General features: G+C 40.4%; 1 protein-coding gene across 1 annotated transcript in view; it reads right to left on the bottom strand.

The window, feature by feature from the left end:
• Positions 1–23,476, bottom strand: part of deptor (DEP domain containing MTOR-interacting protein) — a 57,139-nt gene that overhangs the window by 24,441 nt on the left and 9,222 nt on the right. Inside the window, 3 exon segments of the mRNA XM_073847491.1 lie at positions 2,280–2,462; positions 7,766–7,944; positions 23,412–23,476. The exon segment at positions 23,412–23,476 is cut by the window's right edge and continues 3 nt beyond it. Of these exon segments, the coding sequence (XP_073703592.1) occupies positions 2,280–2,462; positions 7,766–7,944; positions 23,412–23,476 (427 nt within the window).

The raw sequence follows: 23,476 nt of genomic DNA, 5'->3' as shown, positions 1-23,476 counted from the left end.
ATCACAAAAAAAAACAGATCCACCGCACAAACTTTCCTAACAAGATGTGGAAAAATCTGTGGAGATCATAAACTACAACCTTCCCTATTTGAACATATTAAATACTTTCAGTACACAAACTCTGTGAACTCTCACCTGAAAGCTCTAGTAAGCACACATAAGCACACATACACAGTATGTGAGAACATGTAAACATCAAATTGTCAAAACGGTGGACTGAAGATTAGTAAAAGCTTTATGTACTGTCCATTTAATGCTGTACTTGTCTGTTATAATGTCTTTGAATATCGTAATTTAGGGATTTTTGAATTTAGATATTTTATTAAATATTATTTTTTCAAATAAAATTATAAATTGATATTCAGTGCAGGACTTGCCTGTCACAACAATGTAATGTCTTTGAATAATCTTCATTTATAGGCTTTTTTGTCATAAAATGTTAATGTGTGCAAATCACAGGTTTTTTTGCTTATATGTTTGCATAACACTTATTTGGACATTTACAACACGTAAGAAAAAAAAAACTTACTTTTTATCTCATAATTATGACTTTTAAAGACATAATTTCAATTTATCTCATAATTATGACTTAGGTATGTAAATTTTGCATTTTTATCTTGTTATTATGACTTAAGTATGTAATAATTTAAACTTTTTATCATAATTATGAGTTTTATAGTCATAATTTCAATTCAGCAAGTCATAATTTAGACTTTTTATCTCATAATTACAAGTTTTAAAGTCATAATTTCCATTTAGTAAGTCATAATTCTGACTTTTTATTTCATACTTATGACATAAGTATGCAATAATTTAGACTTTTTATAACATAATTTCAGTTTAGTAAGTCATAATTGTAACATTTTATCTTATGTTATCTTTTACAGTCATAAGTTCAAAATTTTATCTCATAATTATGACTTATGTATGTCATAATTTTGACTTTTTATCTCTTAATTACACATTGTAAAAGTCATAATTTCAATTTAGTAAGTCATGATTTTGTCTTTTTATCTCATATAATTATGAGTTTTAAAGTCATGATTTCATCTATCGTAATTATGATTTAAGTATGTCATAATTTCAACTTTTTATCTCACAATTACGAGTTTCAAAGTCATAATTTCAATTTAGCAAGTCATAATTTTAACCTTTTATCTCGTAATTATGACTTAAGTATGCAATAATTTTGACTTTTTATATCATTTCAGTTTAGTAAGTCATCATTTTAACGTTATCTTGTAATTATGAATTAAAGTCATAATTTAAATTTTTTTATCACATAATTATGACTTAAGTATGTGATCATTTTGATTTTTATCTTATAATTTCAACTTATTCAATTTCGACTTTTTATCTTGTAATTACGACTTTTAAAGTCTTAAGTTTAACTTTTTATGTCATAATTATGACTTTTGCATGTCATAATTTTGACTTATTATGTCATAATTTCAGTTTAGTAAGTCATAATTTTAACATTTTATCTTGTAATTACGAATTAAATTCATAATTTAAATGTTTTTATCTCATAATTATGATTTAAGTATGTGATAATTTCGACTTTATCTCATAATCAACTTTCTACATCAGAATTTCTACATTATTTTCTTGTAATTATGAGTTTTGAAGACATAATTTAGATTTTTTTTATCTCATAATCACGAGTTTTAAAGTCATAATTTCAAAACAGCAAGTCATAATTTTGACTCATCTCGTAATTATGACTTACTAATTTAGACATTTTATCTCATAATCTTGACTTAGACTTTAGACTTGTTATCTCGTAATTATGTGCTTTAAAGTCATAATTTCAATTTAGTAAATCATAATTTTGACATTTTATCTCGGAATTGCAACTTTTAAAGTCTTAATTATGACTTAACATGATCATAACTTTGTCTTTTTAAGGCATTCATTTTTTTCCTAATTAGCGGAAATGGGCTTCCATAGCTTTTAGTTGTTAGATATTTGCACATAAATATGACACTTCAAACTGAAAGCAATCAGATTATGCACCCTTTCACAACATGTGTGCTCCCGGTTTGTAACTTCCTTACTATGTTCAAATTGATTTTGGTTGTCCTAGCTTCATTATCTACATGTGCATCATCAACAGCTAATAAAAATGCATGAGACAACATCCAGAAGTTCATTGTCTACCTGCCACTGTAAATGACCACAGCTTTGTCCGCTAAATCTAAAAATCAATATCACTGCTAGGTGTAATGAACACAGTTGTGCATGCATTCTGCAGATATCCTTTATGATTGTGGACTAACCTGAAAGGAAGCTGGTGTTTCCCCCTTCAGAGCCCTGTTTGCGCAAACAGAAAGGGCTGTCGTGGTTCTCCGGTATGCTGCGACAACGCTCGTTCAAGAGCTCCAGCAATCTCCGCCGCCGGCGGAAATTCATCCTGAATTGGTAAAGCAGTCTGCCATCCACAAAATGGTGCTTATTAGAAACTAGGGGGGAAAATGAGAAACACATAAAGAAAAAAAGAGATCTTATATCAGTTTACTGAGAATAAAGACGTGACCTGTCAAACCACAGTGGTCTAAAATCTAGAAGTGAAAGACAAAATACAAAACTCAACAAAATGTTAATATTTTGGATTGTACCTTCAGGGCTTATTTTTTCATTTAAATTTTTGTTGAAGTAAAACATTTATTTATCATTCATTTCATTATTATTTATTTCTTGTGCAGATGTACCAAAATAGCAGAAAAGGCTGTTGCTTCTCAACTTTTTGAGCAGGAAAACCACTTTAACCAAGTCTAAGTATGTGTGACTGAGTGTGTTTGTGTAAGAGGTGCACATTCCCATCCCATAATCCTATGCAGCTGTAATAGAGCAATCCTACACTCCCTTCTTGCGTAATATCCCATGAGTCATCATGTTTCAGACACAGTGTTTACTTCTACATGACAGCTTTAACTTTCCATTTTTATTACCGTTTAACACTCTTTCTGTGTTATTATTGTGTCATGTCAAAATTTCAAAGACATACAGCTGTAAAAATTCAATATGACATTGCACCTTTCACTAATATAAAATACTAAGTAACAATACTATCTATATATAACATACTGAGATTTCTAAAAAAATAAAAATAAAATAAAACTGGGGGAAAATTTTAAACAAGCTAAATCAAATGGATGTTACGGTCAGTGAAGCAGTGGGTGCATATGATTTGTGGTGCAGAGGAATGCAGATAAATGTGTGTGGGAGAGAGCTGAGCTAAATGAGCTAAACACTAACTCATTGTCTGGCTGTCACTATATGGCTAGTCTTGCAGAACAAGTGTTTTGCATTTATCCAAAAAGTGTGGTAAATTTTCCTGCGTACTCATATGAAGTGGCCACAGTTTGCTATTTTATAGCACCATATTATTGAGTCAGAAATCCACAAGCTTTTTGACCCTGCATAGACAGCAATGCAAATAACATGTTTAAGGCCCAGAAAGGTAGTAAGGACAATCGATAAAATAGTTCATGTGACATCACTGGTTCAACTGGAATGTTACGCAGCTACAAGAATACTTTTTGTGCGCAAAGAAAACAAAAAGAATGACTTTATTCAACAACAACTTCTCTTCCGGGGCAGAAAGCTTTCGGATTTTATCTAAAATATCTTAATTTGTGTTCAAAAGATGAACTTTGCTGAAAGATAAGATGAATCTGGCAGGTTTGGAGCAGCATGAGGGCGAGTCATTAATAACAGAATTTTCATTTTTGGGTGAACTTTCCCTTTAAAAGTTACATTACATATATAGTTGAGGTCAAAAATGTAAAAAAAAAATATAAATGGCAGCATCTGCAATATGTTAATTATTTTACCAAAATAGGAGGGATCATACAAAATGCATGATATTTTTTTATTTAGTTCTGACCTGAATAAGATATTTCACATAAAAGACTTTTACATATAGTCCACAAGAGAAAATAATAGTTGAATTTTTGAAAATTTGCCCCGTTCAATAGTTTAATACACTTGATTCTTAATATTGTGTTGTTACCTGATCCCCAGCTGTGTTTTTGTTGTTGTTGTTTAGTGATAGTTGTTCATGAGTCCTTTGTTTGTCCTGAACAGTTAAGTTTCTAGCTGTTTTTCAGAAAAATCCTTCAGGTCCCACAAATTATTTTCAAAACCCTTTCCAACAATGTCTGTATGATTTTCAGATCCATCTTTTCACACTGAGGACAACTGAGGGACTTATATGCAACTATTACAGAAGGTGGGGGTGAAAACTTTTTGAATTTAAAGATCGGGGTAAATGTAACTTATTTTGTGTTCTGGGAAACATATAAGTATCTTCTGTAACTTCTGAAGGCAAGTACTAAATGAAAAAAAAAATTGTTTCTTTTTTTTAATTTTGCCTAAATATCATATCTTCATTCCATTCAAAAGTGTACACCCTCTTAATGCATCTCAATACATTATTTTTCCTTCTGGAGTATCAGTGAGCATTTAAACCTTCTGCAATAGTCATTGTTGGAAAGGGTTCAAATATGCAAAAATGCTGAAAAACTAAAAAAAATTGTGGGACCTGAAGGATTTTTCTGAAGAACAGCGGGCAGTTTAACTGTTCAGGACAAACAAGGGGCTCATGAACAACTATCACTAAACAAAAAATAGAAAAACAGCTGTGGATCATTCAGGTAACAACACAGTATCAGCAATGAAGTGTATGTAAACGTTTGAACAGGGTCATTTTTATAAATTCAACTATTATTTTTTTCTTGTGGACTATATGTAAAAATCTGATTCAGATCGGTACTAAATAAAAGATAAAGATTCTTCAAGGTGTATGTAAACTTTTGACCTCAACTGTATATCTACAAATAAACTCTCTGCTCACAGTGTCCTCCTGAACAAAACTCCCACACATACAGCTGAGCACATACATCCACATTCAACCCACAAGCAAAAGCAGGAAAAGCACAGAACTTGTTTTCTGATTGTGGACGTCGCTGCGGTCTCCGCCCTAACTGAGAGGGAATGAGTTTCATGCTTATTCATCTTACAACTGTGCAGTGCAACTTTCAATGGCTGTGAAACACTGACAACAGATTTACTCATGCTTCTCCACACAGTGCAGTGCAATTCACAGACAAGCTCAACACATTCAGGCCATTGCGCAACTTAATGTCAGGGGGCCTCTTCGCTGACAGCTAAAGGCAGAGAGGGGCCAAAAGTGGCAAAATAGCTAGAAAGGCTTTCCTTTCTTCCTTTCATCTCTACTGTATCATTGCCCTACTGCCATGGGCAAAAAAAAAAAAAAAAAAAGAATTCATCTCCAGGTTTTTCACTGATTTGTTGGTTCAAAAACAACAGATTTTCCAGGATGCCCTGTTATGATTTGTTTATGTGTTGCTTTGCTGAATGTATCCAAATGTGTCAGCTAAATTCAAGTCAGGACGCAAACCTTTGTTCGGTTATGGTGTGGTTTTTGTAATATCTGCACGCCTATGAATATAATACAGAGAGAGACAGTGATTCATTTATGAGGTAGTAACAAGAATTTTGAACTGCTGGCAAGTGTGCAGGCTCAGAAAGCTCTTGGATTTGATCAAAAATATCTTAGTTTGAGTTCCAATGATGAATGAGTCTTCATGTTTGGAACGACACAAAAGTGAGTAATTAATGACAGAATTCTCTCTTTTGGTTGGACTATCCCTTTAAGACTGTTGTCTCAATTACAATTTGTATTATTTCTGTGTTATTTCTGTGGGAGAGGTCAGAGGAGGCGGCCTGTGATGCCTTTAGCAGATTTCTCAAAGTCAGCAGAAATCAGACAGGAAAGGTGCTGTTAAACAAAGACACTGTATCAGACCTAACAGGGCTCTGATTGTACTGCTGTGCATGTGACTGTTGAGTGTGTGTGACTAAACTGAAGGATATAGCTCTGTTCTGTCTGCGTATGTGTGTATCGGGTGTGAGTATACGGCTGTGTATAATGCATGTGAATCCTTTTGTAGATGTGTTCTAGTGTGTCACGCTGTGTTGGGCTGTTGCCTGCTCAGAGGTATGTCCATCTGTTACTGGCTATCAAAGGGTCTTTCCTCCTGTTGAGTCATGGCTCCACCAATCCCACTTGTCATATTTAATAACACAAATGACAAAATACTGCACATTTACTTAAATGCATGTCATGATTACCAATAGGGATATGTGCTTTAAAATGAACCATGAACATGTATTTCTATGAAATAATGCTCAATACAAATAAACAGTACTAATTCAAGCAGCAGGCCATGGACTTAAAGGGATAGTACACCCAAAAATTAAAATTCTGCCATTGATTACTCACCCCCGTGCCGTTCCAAACTTGTGATACTCTCATGAATTAAATTGTTGTTTTCTTTGTGCACATAAAGTTTTTTATAGCTTCATAACATTATAGTTGAGGTCATAGGTTAACATACACATTGCAGAATGTGCAAAATGTATATTATTTTACCAAAATGAGAGGAATCATATAAAATGAATGTTATTTTTTATTTAGTAATGACCTGAGTAAGATATTTTACAAGGATGTTTACATATAGTCCACAAGGTAAAATAATAGTTGAATTCATTAAAAATGACCCTGTTCAAAAGTTTAAGTTAAGTTAAAGTTTAATAATGTGTTGTTACCTGAATGATCCACAGCTTTTTTTGTTTCTTTTTAGTCACAGTTGTTCATGAGTCCCTTGTTTGTCCTGAACTGTTAAACTGCCTGCTGTTCTTCAGAAAAATCCTTTGGGTCCTACAAATTCTTTAGTTTTTTTTTTTTTTTAGCATTTTTGTGTATTTGAACCCTTTCCAACAATGACTGTATAATTTTGAGATCCATCGCTTTACACCGAGGACAACTGAGGGACTCATATGCAACTATTACAGAAGGTTAAAATGCTCACTGGTGCTTCAAAAGGAAACCCAATGCTTTAGGAGTTTTAAGAAAACTTTTGGAATCTTCTGGAAAACATGCAAGTATCTTCTGTAGCTTCTGAAGGGCAGTAATAAATGAAAAACTATGATATTTAGGCAAAATAAGAAAATTGTACACATCTTTATTCAGCTTTTAATGCATCAAGTTTCCTTCTGAACCATCAGTATTTGAGTATTTGAACCTTTTGTAATAGATGCATGTGAGTCCCTCAGTTGTCCTCGGTGCTTAAAGATGGATCTCAAAATTATACAGTCATTGTTAGAAAGGGTTCAAGAGACCAAAATGTTGAAAAACCAAATAATTTAACTGTTCAAGACAAACAAGGGCCTCATGAACAACTATCACTAAACAAAAAAATAACAACACAGTATTAAGAATCAATCATATGTAAACTTTTAAATTAGGTCATTTTTATAAACTCAACTATTAATGTCTCTTGTGGACAATATGTAAATGTGAAATATAATTTTATGTGAAATATCGTATTCAGGTCAGTACTAAATAAAAAATAATATGCAATTTGTATGATCTCTCTTATTTTGGTAAAATAATTAACATTTTGCAGATTCTGCAAAGGTGTATGCAAAATGATGCCACAATGGACTATTTAAATGATGTCCTTACTTCCTTTCTGGGCCTTGAACGTGTCAGTTGCGCTGCTGTCTATGCAGCATGAGAAAGCTCTCGGAATTCATCAAAAATATTTTAATTTGTGTTCTGAAGATGAACAAAGGTCTTACCGGTTTGGAACGACATGACAGAATTTTCATTTTTGGATAAACTATCCCTTTAAGGTGTATCTTGCAAGACTTTCTACCCAGGTGTTTTGCTCACCATGCTGAATAATGCCATGCTCCAGCAGTCTGCGTCCCAACCGCTCAGCCTCCTCTCTACTGGGCATTTCACCTTCCTGAAGGAGCCAGTCTACAAACTCTGAGGCCACCAGCGTCCGCTCGTACGTCACACCGTCCTCTTCTCGCGTCTGCAGCAGGGTGTTTTCAGTGTTCATCAACCTGCGGGGTGAGAGACAGTATATTCATTAACATGTCAAACTCACTGCATATATCATTAAGAGATCATTCACCACAAAACAGCAAGATTTGTGAAGAGATTTCACATTTCTTCAAAACAAGGTCAAAGTTCATCAGTGCTGCTGAATACGACAACAAAAGAAGAGCAACCGAACTTTCAAGAAATGCAACATTCTCCACCATTCAAAGGCAGGTGCTGACGGGTCAAAACCAAACACTTTCATGCGTGCTGCTGACAAAGACTGCTTAGCTGTCAGCACACAACCATAGCTAAATAAAGATTGCCTTGAGTGATACAAGTCTTCAGAGGAAATGTAAGTTTCTAAGAAATAACTGAGGCAAAAAAAAAAAAACTTTTGCAGCCTCTTCCACCATAATATAATTGAAGCATATGCATATAGTTGATATTAGAATTGCAGGCCATTTGGGTCAAAATAGTCAAGAAAAAAAGAATGATACAGCTAAAACAGCTTGAGCAAACATTCACAAGGGCCAAACAAGGGTACAAATGACTCACTATCAGTCAACATGCTGTGCCAGCAATATGAGCCTGCGTATTAAATGTTTGCCATGTACATAGTGAGTCTATTCTTGTGCCTTTCAAGGCAAACTGTGATTTCGAACTGCTTGCAGTTGAGCAACCATATATTAATGACTGACTTTTGAAAAAAAAAATGTGTCATTGACCTAGTTTTAACCCCCTTACCATTTTTTGATCACCATTCTTTTATATCTAGCACTTCTGTTAGCAGGTCACCATTTTAACCATATCCTGAATGCTCCACTAATGCTAAACCACTGATTTTGCACAGTACTCTTGTGGTGTAGTGCTTCTGTCTCTAAATAACACATAGTGCTACAGTCTTGTCAAGTCATGAGAAATAATGTGAGAGCTCAACAGTAAGGTTGACCTGATGACCCGATCACAGTGAAAGAATGTTTTGGGCTAGTTGATGGAACTGTCCTTTGCCTCTTTAGGCAAGATCATGTTTTAAACATTAGGTGCGTTCCGATCGACAGGGTCCCTACGCAGTGTTCACTGCTCCCTACTCCCTTAGCACGGTACATCCGTTGAAGTGGACTTCGCTGACAATAATCGCTCATTTGGAATGCCCTGGAACGTCATCAAAGCAAATCAACGGCAGGGTCACGCAGATTATGATTAAACATAAATAAATATTGTAATTTATTTTACTTTCAAATTTAAATACATATAAAATACATATAAATGTATGCATCTAAAAAATATAGTCCAAATGTATATGTTTAGACCGTTAACAGATTTTGTGGTCTTATCTCACGCACTTTTTTTACCCACACACAGCCTATATTTAACTATCCTGTGGTAACATTAAATAAAACAAGACAGAGCTTCACCTCGCCAGGTTTACTTTCATTCATAAAATACAATATGCAAATGTAACATGAATCGCCATAACCATTCATAAACACTCTAATTTGTATAATGATAAGAACATTTATTGCAACCGCTCCATTGCAGAGCCTTTAAAAAAACTTCAACGGCTCTGCTCCATCATTACTTCTAACTGGTGACGCGGTGCGCAATGACAGTTGGGTAGTTTTCCCCGTCCACTTCCTGTGAAGTGAAGTACCGATGTTCCCTTAATCCCTATGCCGTTCGCAGTGCCCTTCGAACTGAACATGTTCGCTCCCTTCGGTTTGGAATCTCACTTAAGATGGCGGAATACCCTGTGAAGTCCACTTCGCAGTCCACTTACGGTCGAATGGAACGCACCTATTGTTATTTTCCATATTCTGTTGAATACTGCTGATGTACAGTATTATTCAAAAGTGTGGGGTTTGTAAAATTTGTTGTTGTTTTCTTTTAAAGCAGTGAATGCTTTTATTTAGCAAGAATGCCTTAAATTGATACAAACTGACAGTAAACACATTTATAATGTTATAAAAGATTTGATGTTTCTATACATAAAATTATCCATAAAAATATATTGTGGTTTCCACAAAAATATTAAGCAGCCCAATTTTTTTTCAGAAGTGATAACAGAAAAGTTTCTTAAGCACTAAATAAGTATTTTAAAATGATTTCTGATGGATCATGTGACACTGAAGACTGGAAATTCAGCTATTCCATCACATAAATACATTTTACTTTAATATGTATTTAAACAGAAAATAGTCTTTTTAAAAATTGTAATACTTTACTGTTTTTAAAAACATATTTTGATCATTTGATCTTACTGACCCCAAACCTTTAAGCGCTAATGTAAATGTCAGCAACATTTTTTATCCAGATTATAAGATTATGTTTTAGAAAGAAACACGATGCATTAAGAGCCAGGGGGTGAAAACTTTTGAACAGAATGTACACTTTTCTTATTTTGCCTAACTATCATATTTTTTTCCCATTTAGTACTGCTCTTCAGAAGCTTCAGAAGATACTTACATGTTTCCCAGAAGACAAAATAAGTCAAATTTACCATGATCTTCAAATTCAAAAAGTTTTCATGCATTGTGTTTCCTTCTGAAGCGTCCGTGAGCTTTTGAACCTTGTGTAATAGTTGCATATGTGTCCCTCAGTTGTCCTCAGTGTGAAAAGATGATCTCAAAATCACACAGTAATTGTTGCAAAGGGTTCAAATACACAAAAATGCTGAAAAACCAAAGAATTTGTGAGACCTGAAGGATTTTTCAGAATAACAACAGGAAGTTTAACTGTTCAAGACTAACAAGTGACTCAACCAATCACTAAACAAAAAAAAAAAAAAAAAAAAAAAAAAAACACAGCTGTGGATCATTCAGGTAACAACACAGTATTAAGAATCAAGTGTATGCTATGTGAAATATCTTATTCAGGTCAGTACTAAATAAAAAAAATAACATGCATTTTGTATGATCCCTCTTATTTTGGTAAAATAATTAACATTTTGCAGATTATGTAAACTTTTGACAACTGTATTACAGTAAACTGAAAATGTTATATGTAATATAGAAATGTTTAAACATAATATAAGAAATGATTCAATAATATACAGTGGGTATGGAAAGTATTCAGACCCCCTTAAAATGTTTCACTCTTTGTTATATTGCAGCCATTTGCTGAGATCATTTAAGTTCATTTTTTTCCTCATTAATGTACACACAGCACACCATAATGACAGAAAAAAAAACAGAATTGTTGACATTTTAGCAGATTTATTAAAAAAGAAAAACTGAAATATCACATGGTCCTTAGTATTCAGACCCTTTGCTGTGACACTCGTATATTTAACTCAGGTGCTGTCCATTTCTTCTGATCATCCTTGAGATGGTTCTACACCTTCATTTGAGTCCAGCTGTGTTTGATTATACTGATTGGACTTGATTAGGAAAGCCACACACCTGTCTATATAAGACCTTACAGCTCACAGTGCATGTCAGAGCAAATGAGAATCATGAGGTCAAAGGAACTGCCTGAAGAGCTCAGAGACAGAATTGTGGCAAGGCACAGATCTGGCCATGGTTACGAAAAAAATTCTACTGCACTTAAGGTTCCTAAGAGCACAGTGGCCTCCATAATCCTTAAATGGAAGACGTTTGGGACAACCAGAACCCTTCCTAGAGCTGGCGGTCCAGCCAAACTGAGCTATCGAGGGAGAAGAGCCTTGGTGAGAGAGGTAAAGAAGAACCCAAAGATCACTGCGGCTGAGCTCCAGAGATGCAGTCGGGAGATGGGAGAAAGTTGTAGAAAGTCAACCATCACTGCAGCCCTCCACCACTTGGGGCTTTATGGCAGAGTGGCCCGACGGAAGCCTCTCCTCAGTGCAAGACACATGAAAGCCCGCATGGAGTTAGCTAAAAAAAACACCTGAAGGACTCCAAGATGGTGAGAAATAAGTTTCTCTGGTCTGATGAGACCAAGACAGAACTTTTTGGCCTTAATTGTAAATGGTATGTGTGGGGAAAACCAGGCACTGCTCATCACCAGTCCAATACAGTCCCAACAGTGAAGCATGGTGGTGGCAGCATCATGCTGTGGGGGTGTTTTTCAGCTGCAGGGAGAGGACGACTGGTTGCAGTCGAGGGAAAGATGAATGCGGCCAAGTACAGGGATATCCTAGACGAAAACCTTCTCCAGAGTGCTCAGGACCTCAGACTGGGCTGAAGGTTTACCTTCCAACAAGACAATGACCCTAAGCACACAGCTAAAAGAACGAAGGAGTGGCTTCACAACAACTCCATGACTGTTCTTGAATGGCCCAACCAAAGCCCTGACTTAAACCCAATTGAGCATCTCTGGAGAGACCTAAAAATGGCTGTCCACCAATGTTTACCATTCAACCTGACAGAACTGGAGAGGATCTGTAAGGAGGCATGGCAGAGGATCCCTAAATCCAGGTGTGAAAAACTTGTTGCATCTTTCCCAAAAAGACTCATGGCTGTATTAGATCAAAAGGGTGCTTCTACTAAATACTGAGTAAAGGGTCTGAATACTTAGGACCATGTGATATTTCAGTTTTTCTTTTTAAATAAATCTGCAAAAATGTCAACAATTCTGTGTTTTTCTGTCAATATGGGGTGCTGTGTGTACATTAATGAGGAAAAAAATGAACTTAAATTGATTTCAGCAAATGGCTGCAATATAACAAAAGTGAAACATTTAAGGGGGTCTGAATACTTTCTGTACCCACTGTATAATAAAAATTAAAATAAAAATTAGATTAGTCATTGCTGAAAGTGATTATAGCAGGAGTTTCTGCATAAGTTGTACTAGACTTGGCTAACTTCATGTTTGTCTGTGAAGCCAGAATGTGATATGCCCAAAATTAAACCAAAAACGTTTTATATTGTTTTCTATACTAATATTAATAATCGTTACTACAATATAAAGAACAATAATCCACAATAATCATTTTTGTAGTAATATTGCAGTTCTATGAGCTCCTGTTTTTTACATTTATAATTCAGATACAATTTTAATCAGTCTATTGTTATTGACAACAGTTTAAAATATTGATTAAAGTAACTGGGTGAATTTAAGTATTTGACATTTAAGACAACATATGGTTTTTATTATAATAAGAAGGTGAATATAAAAATTGCACATTGCAAATGTAAAAATGCCCCTGTAAATCAATTCCAGGGGGCAAATATTGCCCCTTAATGGAAAAGTTAATTTCAGACCCTGATGGGTTTATTTCTACAGTAGTGGAATTCTAGGTTGACGTCTAGAAGTAAAGGGAACCAGATGCTAATAGATGTTTTCAACAACTATTACGACACAGGACCTCCATTAGGACAAAAGGGAACAATCTGAATAAACATCGAAACAGGAAGTTCTTGAAGCTATTTAGGGGCCATACGCCTCTTTTTACATTTGGCTTTGGTAACCCAAGCCTACAGTATAGATATACCGAGAACACTGGCAAACAGCCCCCTTTTTTTTTTTTAATCTCCCTAACACCAGGAAGCATAAAAAATAGCGAGGTAGTTAACAAAGGCTAATCACAGTTGCTTAGAAACAGATCGCAAAACATCCATGGCCATTTTCTTGACCTGTAGTTAGACAGAGTACTTCATAGACTCGCAAAAACATTTTATATTTCTGCTCCATCAGCAGACTGAGCTCTTCAGCAATAATGGGAGACGAACCAAGCAAGCTTCCCTAAGAGCAAAGTCTGCAAATACTGACCACAAGCATAAATGTGTCCATGGTGATTACATAAAAGCACACTGGTGGTTTGTGTGACAGATGTCTCCCGCTGGACTTCATCTTCCTGTTATGCAAGGCGGGACGGCCCGCAGAGGAACGTCTACAGTGCAGCAGGACGGAGAGACTGCATGCTGCTACCTCGACCTCATCCTGGTTATAATCACAGAGTAAACACAAGCTGCTATTGCAAGATGGGTAAACCATTCATGGCTCAGATTAACCTTGCTTTAATAGCTCACTACTTCCAATATTTCACTATATTTAATGCAACCAGAAAGTACTTGCCTTATGTTTGATCCATTGTAAAGCTAAATTAAGAGCTAAACTGAAGACTTGAACTGAACTGAAATAATAATCTTTCAAGAAGACCTTCAATAGTGATTAAGCACTTGAAAAGCTATTTTACATGCCTAAAAATATTATTTTAAAACGTAATGATGTTAAAAAAGAAAAATGTTAGGTAACATTTCTTAATCCAATTGCCAATTTTTTGTACCTATTTGTAAAATTTACTAGCAATTTTTGTTTTACTACCATTTTTTCAGTGTACACAACCTGCTTAAAATTATTAAAATGTATTTTTTTAAATACCAAGGTAAAGATAGAAATAAAAAAAGGTAAAGAAAATAAAAACAAGACTGGAAAACTAATACAATAAAATAAATATTAAATGAAAAACAACATTAACAAAATTACTTGTTACTTAAATGTATTACTAATGACTTATTTAGAAATTAATTTAATTAAAAAATTAGTATTTCAGTTTTTCTACCTTAAAACATCATGTTTAATTAAATATGTTAACTTGACCATTTTTGTAACTATTTGTGAAATTTACCAGCAGATACAATTATTAAAATGTATTTTCAATGTTCAAGTTAATAACATGACTGGAGAACTAATAGAATAAATAAATATTAAATCAACTATAAAAAAAGCTAACAAAATTACTTATTAATTGAATATGTTACTAATGACTAGCCTGGCTAACGCCAAACCACGTCATGACTTCGTCATGATTCGTGGTCTGGGAACCACTGCTGCGTCCCAATTCGCATACTATCTGTCCTAAATAGTATTCAAAAATAAAATTAGTATTTCCCAAATCATAGTATGTTTAAAAAAGTATTCCAAAGATTCCTGGATGGTCTACTACTTAACTTCGGAATTCAAAGTGTGGATCAATGTGCACTCTAACGGCTAATATTGCCCACAACACATTGTGCAGCGAACGAGGATTTGATTAGAACTACAAACACGCATAAAAAGTGTTAAAAAAACAACAAACATGGAGGATATGCGTGACCAACGGACAGCTAGAGAAAGGGGTTTGAGTGATAAATAATCAATGTGTAACCTGATAAAAAATATTTTTTAAATGTTATCCGCGTTATATTTCATGTGCAACAACATTATGAACTTTTATAATGATAGGTTTGGTAACGTTTAAATGCATAATTATGCAAACACAAGAGCAGAGTCCTTGGCATGAAAGACTCAACGTGCCTCTTCATTTCTCTCTAATGGGGCGTTCACACCAGACGCGACTTGCGCCAATAAATCGCGCTATTCGCGCGTAGTTGGACGCTTGAACATTTTGAGTTTACTCGTTTCATTCGCGCGTGAAATTTACTTCACAACAGACGCGAATTCGCATCATGGGAGGGGCATCTGCCACTCGTCAGCGGGAAAGTAATTGTAAAATAGGTGAATGAGCTCAATTTGCCAGCTTTAGCTTGCTTGTAGTCTCAATATGTATATATATATATATGTAGGTCAAATTGAGTAAAGAGTGTTTTTTTAAAACTTGTCCGACCTCTTCACTCACTTTCTTCCAAGCAAGATCCTTTTTATTCCTGTTTCTATAAAAGTACAAAGACGTATGGTACAGCTCAGAGTAACCACAGACAGCAACGGTGATTTTGTCCTCCACTGTTGTTTCGGATTTCTGCCTCCATCACTACTAGTGCAAGCTCCTGATTGGTTAACGCGACGCGAATTTTCGCCAAAGTTCAAATTTTCAACTCGCGCGATTCGCCCGAAATGCTCAATTCGCGCCGCGTAATTCGCACGAATCGCGTAATTCGCGCCGCCTCATTCACGCGAATAGCGCCACAGGAAGGTCTATCGCGTCTTTGCATTGACTTAACATGTAAATAACTCGCGCTTAACGCGCCATTCGCGTCTGGTGTGAACGCACCATAATACGGTAGGAAATCAAATTAAACGAAATGTTGATAATGTTAACTGTGATGATTGACAGGGCAGTTTAAACAGTGACATGATTCAGGTAACTAATGCCAAGTTCAGACTGCATGATTTTAGCCCCGATTTTGACTCGCCGACAGGTTTTGAGAAATCGCCGACAAATGCCCGAAATCACAGGCACACAGTGTGAACTATCAAAGACATGATCTGAGAGAATCGGAAACGGAAAAGAGGCAATGGTGTTTGATATAAAATATTTCATTTCACTGTAATGTTGTACATTCCCTGCACTGCGTTTTTGCAGCGATTAACATGTTTAAATGAAAACGAAAAGAGGCAGAGGTGGTTGATATCATATTTTGTCTTATTGTAAATACATACAGTGAAGCAGTGAAGATAACCGGAGCAGAAAAGGCGAGCTGACTGACGTTATCAAGTACACTGCTGTTCCATTTGCAGAATTGCAGGACTTGCATCCTCACGTCCTCGGGAGTTCGTACTCAGTTCTGTACTCAGTCAAACTTCCAAGTCCGAACTTTGCGTACTTGGTATTGAGAAACGGCCTTGTGTGTAACTATCTAAGGCTGCATCGAAAGATAACTTCGCGTCTGCTGCCATAATGGATCCATATTTATAAACAAACTGCTTCGGTGAGTCGCATAGAAGGCGTCATCGTCTTGCTGCTCCCTCCCCGTTCTGCAATTGGTTCCCTATCTGAGGTGAAAATTTGGTCCATGGTTTCCAGGCTGCCTAGCAGCGTGAATAAAATTAAAAACCCAGGCTAACTAATGACTAAATTAAAATAAAATAAAAAATATTTAAAAATTAATATTTCAGTTTATTAACATGTTTAATTCAGTGTGTTACTTGCCAACTTTTTAACTATTTGTGAAATTTACTAGCAATTTATGTTTTACCACCAATTTTCCCACTGTACACAACATGCAAAAAATATATAATTTTATACATATACTTTAAATATCAAGGTTAAGATAGAAAAAGTTCAAGATAAAACAAGACTGGAGAACTAATAAAATAAAATAAATATTAAATCATCTAAAAAAACACAAACAAAATGACTTATTATTTAAATATTTTACTAATGATTAAATTATTTAACAAAAATTGAATTAATAAAAAAAATATATATATATACGTTTTTATAAGACTTCTGTGTGTTACTTGCCAATTTTTTGTAAGTAGCTATATGTGAAATTTACTAGCAATTTTATTGTACACAACATGCTAAAAATAGAATTAATTTAAATGTTTTTGGTCAAGATAAAAAAAGTTCAAAATAACTACAAGACTGGAGAACTAACAAAATAAAATAAATATATAAAATTAACTAAACAATCATGAACAAAAAAACGTATTACTTAAATGTGTTACTAACAACTAAATAACTTAAATATAATAATAAGAAATTATTATAATTTAAAAATTAATATCACCTATTGTCTATTTGCTACTTTATTAATAACTATGATTAAAAAAAAATAACTGTTGAGTTATGCGCACCTGTAGATAACGTCCAGGTTACGAAGGTAACCCTCGTTCCCCGAAGGAGGGAACGGAGACGTTACATTGGGATCTCGCTTGAGAGACCGATCACACCTGAGCCTTATTAAAAAGGCCAATTGAAAATTGGCGAGTGGACGTGCTCACTCAGTCAGGCTTTTGCTGAAGAGCCGGGAGAGCCCGGCGTCAGCGCGACGCCAGGGGCGTGGCAGGGGAATGTAACGTCTCCGTTCCCTCCTTCGGGGAACGAGGGTTACCTTCGTAACCTAGACGTTACCCCTTCAGTCGAATCACTTCGACGTTACATTGGGAACTTAGACCCATGGAAAAGGCCACGACCCTGACGCCGCGTTACGCACAACGCCACGTGCCGGCAGGTCTTCCCAGACGTGTCCGCAGGCGGTCATTGAACGTAACCTTCCCAACGCCCCGAGGCCCCTTTTTTTATAAGGGGGGCCTGCAGGGATGCCAGTTGTACTGAAGTATGGGTTGGGGGGGCGGAGCACATGGAATTTGTGCATGTGGAAATGAGAATAATTCAATATATCCATAAGGCTTCTTAGGGATACACGAGGGAAACAGCGGTCTCCTCCGCTGGAAAATATTGGAAAGTATAGCCACAACATGCGGGGCGAAGGAGACCCAGGCAGGATCACAGCCAAGGACTACTCCGCAACTAGCCCTGACTGCGGGGCATGGAGGACCCAGGTTCGCCGGAGGGAACATTCTGGGAGATAGCGCACGGATCCACGTGGGAATGGCGCAGCAAGCCGACACCAGCCGTCCCCCCGCTCGCCTGAAGTCTTATGTTAAGACACGGGAGGATACGGCCTCTGCGCGGAGGTTGAAGAACCTAGCGAAGGTATTAGGTGTCGCCCAGCCCTCAGCTCTACAGATATCTGCTAGTGAGGCGCCATGAGCCAACGCATAGGATGAAGCAGCACTCTTAATGGAGTGGGCATGAACACCTAAGGGGCATGGCTCTCCCTGATATAGATAAGAGAGGGAGATGGCATCTACCAGCCAATGAGCCACCTCAGTTTGGGGACAGCATTCACTTTCTGCTGAACCCCAAAGCAGATAAGCTGCTAGGTGCGTCTGAAGTGCCGAGCGATTTCATTTTCACATAGACACAACATCGCAAGGCTGGGTCTGCCTCCTCCAGGGCAGAGCTTGCAGGTTCACCACCTGACCGCGGAAAGCGTGGTGGGGAACCTTGGGCACAATAGCCGGGCCGGGGTCTCAGGTAGTAACGTGAGAGTTGCCGGGCCCGAATTTCTTGACACACTTCGCTGGCAAGGAAAGCTTGTAGGTCTCCAACCCTCTTAATAGGAGCCAGGGCAGTCAGGAGCGCTGTCTTAATGACAGGACTCGACTGAGGCCCACTGAGCACCTCTGGGGAACCTTAGCTCGTTCAATGGGAGCCAGGGCAGTCAGGAGCGTTTTTCTCGCTCGACTAAGGCCCGAGGCTCCAAGGGAGCACCCCGCGGCCTGAGAAGGCGACGGGGAAGCTTCCCTACAGAGAAAGTTTGTAGGTCTCCTACCCTCTTGATGGAAGCCAGGGCAATCAGGAGCGCTGTCTAAATGACAGGAATTCTAGCTCGACTGAGGCCAGAGGCTCAAATGGAGCGCCCCGCGGCCCTGAAGGGCGACGGGGGGGTCCCAAGAGGGTATGAGGCGCGGTCTGGCACCTCTGAGGGACCTCACGACCAGTGGGTGCTTACCTATTTTGCTTCATCTACTGCATGTGATATGCGGCTAAGCGGCGGCATATATTCCGAGAGTCGAGGGGACAGCCTGCGCTCCAACTCTCCTGCAGGAAAGGAAGCACTACTGCAATCGTGTATCTCTGTGCCTCTCAGCGAGAGGAATGCCAGCAGATAGACCTCATCTCAGTGCGTAAGCCAGCCTTTGTCAACGGAGCTCAGTACCGAGTGATAGTTTGTATCACGGCCTGTGAAAGGCCGGAGAGATCTACGGTGTCAACCCGTGCCCTTACAGGGAGGGACTGCCGCGAGGGGATGGTTACTAAGACCTAAGTCCGGGTGGGCCGTCCTTGCAGCGCAACCTACAAACTTACTCCTCGTCCTCCCTGGACTCGCACAGAATCTGCGCAAGGAGGCTCACTGGGGAAGGGCGTACTTGGGCCCCGGAGGGCAGCTATGTGCCAGAGTTACTCTGGAAATGGGAGGAATCGGGAGGGCGAGCGGATGTGGCTGGGCCTGCCGATATAACTCCAACTAGCTGCGTCACGGGGTGGAGTCGCCATTCTGCAGGTGGGTGGACTGCCGTGGGAACCGGCCGGCTGCACGGTTGAGTTTCCCTGCTTCAAATGAATGGCAAGTAGCAAAATCTGCCACGTTGGACTCCATGGGAGCAGATGGGAGGAGCTGTAAGCCTCTGTTGTACATGGCAACCCAACCCGTGGTAAGCCACGGGCTGACTTGTCGGCAATACTGCGGGAAAACGCCAGTCCGGAGAGAGCCGAGATGCCATGCCCATCATGGGACTCGATCGTGCTGCAGCGGTCTCACATGAAACAGCTTAGCGGCAAGCGGCTAGAGCTGTCATGTGCCCCAGGAGCCTCTGATTTTGAGAGGACCGCTGTATAGTGCCTGATTAACTCAGGGACTACAGCACTAACTGCGCGCTCTTGGTAGCAAGGCGGGCCGTCTTGTGGACCGAGTCGGGCTCCCGACCGAGGAAAAGGATTCCCTCGGTTGGCCTGAAGGACCAGATGGCGGGGGTGCCGAGGCACCAGGTCCCTGTATTCGCACAGCGGAACTCACGAGTGGGCTGGTAAAGCACCAGTCGAAGAGACGGTTGAAGACGCGAATTCCTGTCTGCCGAAGAGGGGACAGGGGAGCTCCCATGGCCTAAGAAGGCAGGAAGGAGAGGGACTAGCCAAATGGAAGCACCTCGCGCTGAGCGCTCGATCCCCGGGGCAGACCGCCGAAGGGGTGTGCGCCGGGGAAGATCGAGACGCGACAGCGGGTGCCCTTCAGGCAGATGGCTGCAACCCAGCCCTGGAGACGGAAACATACTTGTATGTGCGTCGTCGTGAGCATGTGTGCCGACAGCCTAAGAAGGGATCGGAACAGAGCTCCATCCAGGGCGGATGTTAACCCACCACTCTAACTGGACACGTGAAGTCGGGACTCTTATCAAACCCTGACCTCGTCCCGGCTGGAGAGACAGGCTGGATCGCGTCCTTCGCCAGTAGGAACGCGACCTCCGCAGGCAGAACAGAGGCACGCCTGTTTCCGAATAAAGAATGTAAGGGGTACCTGTGAGTCTGGGCGGACGCCTGGAGCCAGGCCGTACCGTCCGTATCAACCAGTGTAGTGGTATCAAGGGAACGTTGACCGGCGTGACCGTGGTGGGGCAGCCTGGGGAAAGACAGGGAAGGAGACAAAACCCAGAAGGATAAACGTCCTGGAGAAATGTCTAACTGCACTAAGCAGTGCTTACCTACTTCCCTGGTTCCCGCGCGGGCGACATCCGGTCCCGAGTCTGGTTCCGAGGAGTGGAAGTGCTGCTCAGGAAGGAAACTCGGGGCCGGGGCCCCAGAGGTGAGAAAGCTGGATCTTTCTGTGATTTCAAATGACCGACTAAGTCCCGCTTCCAGCGGGAGTGCCGACAGAGTAGCTCTCTCCACCTCCGGGGGTGCTCGCATCAGGGACGCTTCGAAGCTCGCCTGCGAGGGTCTTCCCTCGCAGGACCCTGAGAGGCGAGCGGCGTCCCTCTCCCACGGGCGACTCGACGTCGGCTGCGAGCCTGGATCGTGTGGCTCAGCAGGGGACAGAGCTGCGGGGGGACGCCCTCGGCGACGGGCAGGCGGAGGCGGGGGCCCAGGCGGCGGAATGGTAACTTCGCGGCGGGGCAGGATATGTTGGACGGCCTCCGTCTGCCTCTGGACCGTTGGAGCGCCAGAGGAGACGCCCAGCCCGAACGACGGGGAGGCGTACTGCTCTGGCATCTCGACGGGGTATGCTGATGGGCGGAGGATCGCAGGCTTTTGGGGGCCGGCGATACGTTCGACGCCGCTGAGCAAAAACCCTTCACGGTGTCGCCGAATAGGCCGCTCTGGGGAATGGGAGAGTCGAGATAGCGAACCTTGTCGGCCTCTGCCATCCGGGCCAGAGTCAGCCATAGGTGGCGTTCCTGGACCACGCAGGTGGACATCACCTGACCAAGGGGACACACCGCGACCTAGTGGCCCGAAGGGCGTAGTCAGTGGCGGCGCGGAGTTCTTCAAGTACCCCCTGGTCAGGACCACTCTCGTGCAGGCCTAAGGTGCCTGCACCTGGCACTTTTGCAGTGTTGCCATGGCCTGCAGGGCGGGGCAGCGTGCCAACGTACCCCTTGGCCGCCCCGCCATCGAGAGTGGCGAGGGGAGAGGAGCTGGAGAGCGCTTCAAATGAATAGGGCGCCATCGATTTTGTCAGCTCCTCATGCACATCCGGTCAGAACGGGACCGGGGGGAGCGCGGGGAGCTGCCGCCGGTGCCCCCCCCAGGAACCAGTCGTCCAGCCTAGAAGGATCGGCCGGAGGCCCCTGAGGAACCTCCAAACCGATCCCCCCCGGCTGCCCGGAGAAGCATAGCCGACAGTTCGACATCAACCTCCGGGGGGGCAGCGACCACGGGTGGGCGCCGCGCCGCGGGAAGAGATGTGTCACCGTCTGACTCTCCCTCTGATGCTGTGACCGACATCTCATCCTCTGCAGGAGCACCGAAGGAGACGCTCAGCCCGCCAGGCGGGGAAGCGTCTGCTGTGGAAACTCAACGGGACCGCGCTGAGATAGAGAGGTCCGCAGGGCTTTTTGAGCCGGCGGAACGCTGTCTATCGTAATTTGAATGTCCCCCCCCGCGCCCCACCGCGGTGGCCGAAGAGCATTCATGAGCACCACCCCAGCGTTCTCAAAGCCTAAACACGTGAGGCAGCGCTCATGTCCGTTCGCTGAGGAGAGGAAACTACCACATCCAGAAACGCACGGCCGAAAAGACATCCTGAAAAGAACGTCTAAAACGGCCGCTAGAAATTGCTCTTTTGTGATCCCGGTTTGCCCAGGGAGGCGCCGCGGGGCAACCGTGCACTCGCCGGGGCTGCTCGCTGGAATGCAAAAAGGCTTTATATGGCCGTGAAAACGGCCGCCCGCGGGATCGCGCTGGCGGCTGCCAAACAATGCTCTTTCTGTGGAACACTCTTTTAGTTATGGCAGCGCAGCAGCAGGAGGGAGCATGAACTCAGAAGAACTCTTCTCAGCTGTTTAGAGGCTCGACACATCGGCTCTGAAAGCAAAAGTCTGACTGAGTGGTGTGCGCAGCCATCTTATATACCCGTATGTACGGGGGCGTGGCCGGCGCGCACGTCCACTCGCCAATTTTCAATTGGCCTTTTTAATAAGGCTCAGAGGTGATCGGTCTCTCAAGCGAGATCCCAATGTAACGTCGAAGTGATTCGACTGAAGGGGTAACATAACAGTACACTGTGGAAAAATAATTAATAAAATAAAATAAAATAAAATAAACATTTTTAAATAAAGATTATTGGAGTATGTGTTACAAAAATACTATTTTAGTTTTTACGTAATGAATACATTTCTGAATGAAAACTGATTCACTAACAGAAAACCAAAGGGAAGCATTTTCTCTCTCTATAGTAAACATATAGAGAGTGTGGTTTTGTGCTGAGCTACATCAGAAAAGCAACTTGCAGGTAAAGCAGCTACTTCTAAATGTATCCAGCTGGAGCACAGCATGCTTGATCTGCTCGAAACCTGTGTTTCTATGGACACTGTTCATTTACCGGACAGGCTCCAAATGTTCAAGATCAATATGTACAGACTAGTGTTACACATGAACAACAACACAATCACATCCTAGAGAGGAAGAGTAAAAAGAAGAAACTACCTTGCTTGGTCTTTAACAACCTCTCCCTCAATAATGAATGAGAAGAGAAGGAAAAATATGATAATGTTAATGTTTAACAAATGGACATCAAATAAAAACAGTAAACTATAAATAATTCAATATTAAAGCGCTTACTTCTCATATATCCGTTGGCCTCTCATAAATACTTTGGCTTCACTATCCAATGGAAAGGTGCCGTC

The sequence above is a fragment of the Garra rufa genome, chromosome 9 (genome assembly GCF_049309525.1).
Source record: "Garra rufa chromosome 9, GarRuf1.0, whole genome shotgun sequence".
Taxonomy (NCBI): domain Eukaryota; kingdom Metazoa; phylum Chordata; class Actinopteri; order Cypriniformes; family Cyprinidae; genus Garra; species Garra rufa.
This window is presented reverse-complemented; position numbering and strand designations above follow the sequence as displayed.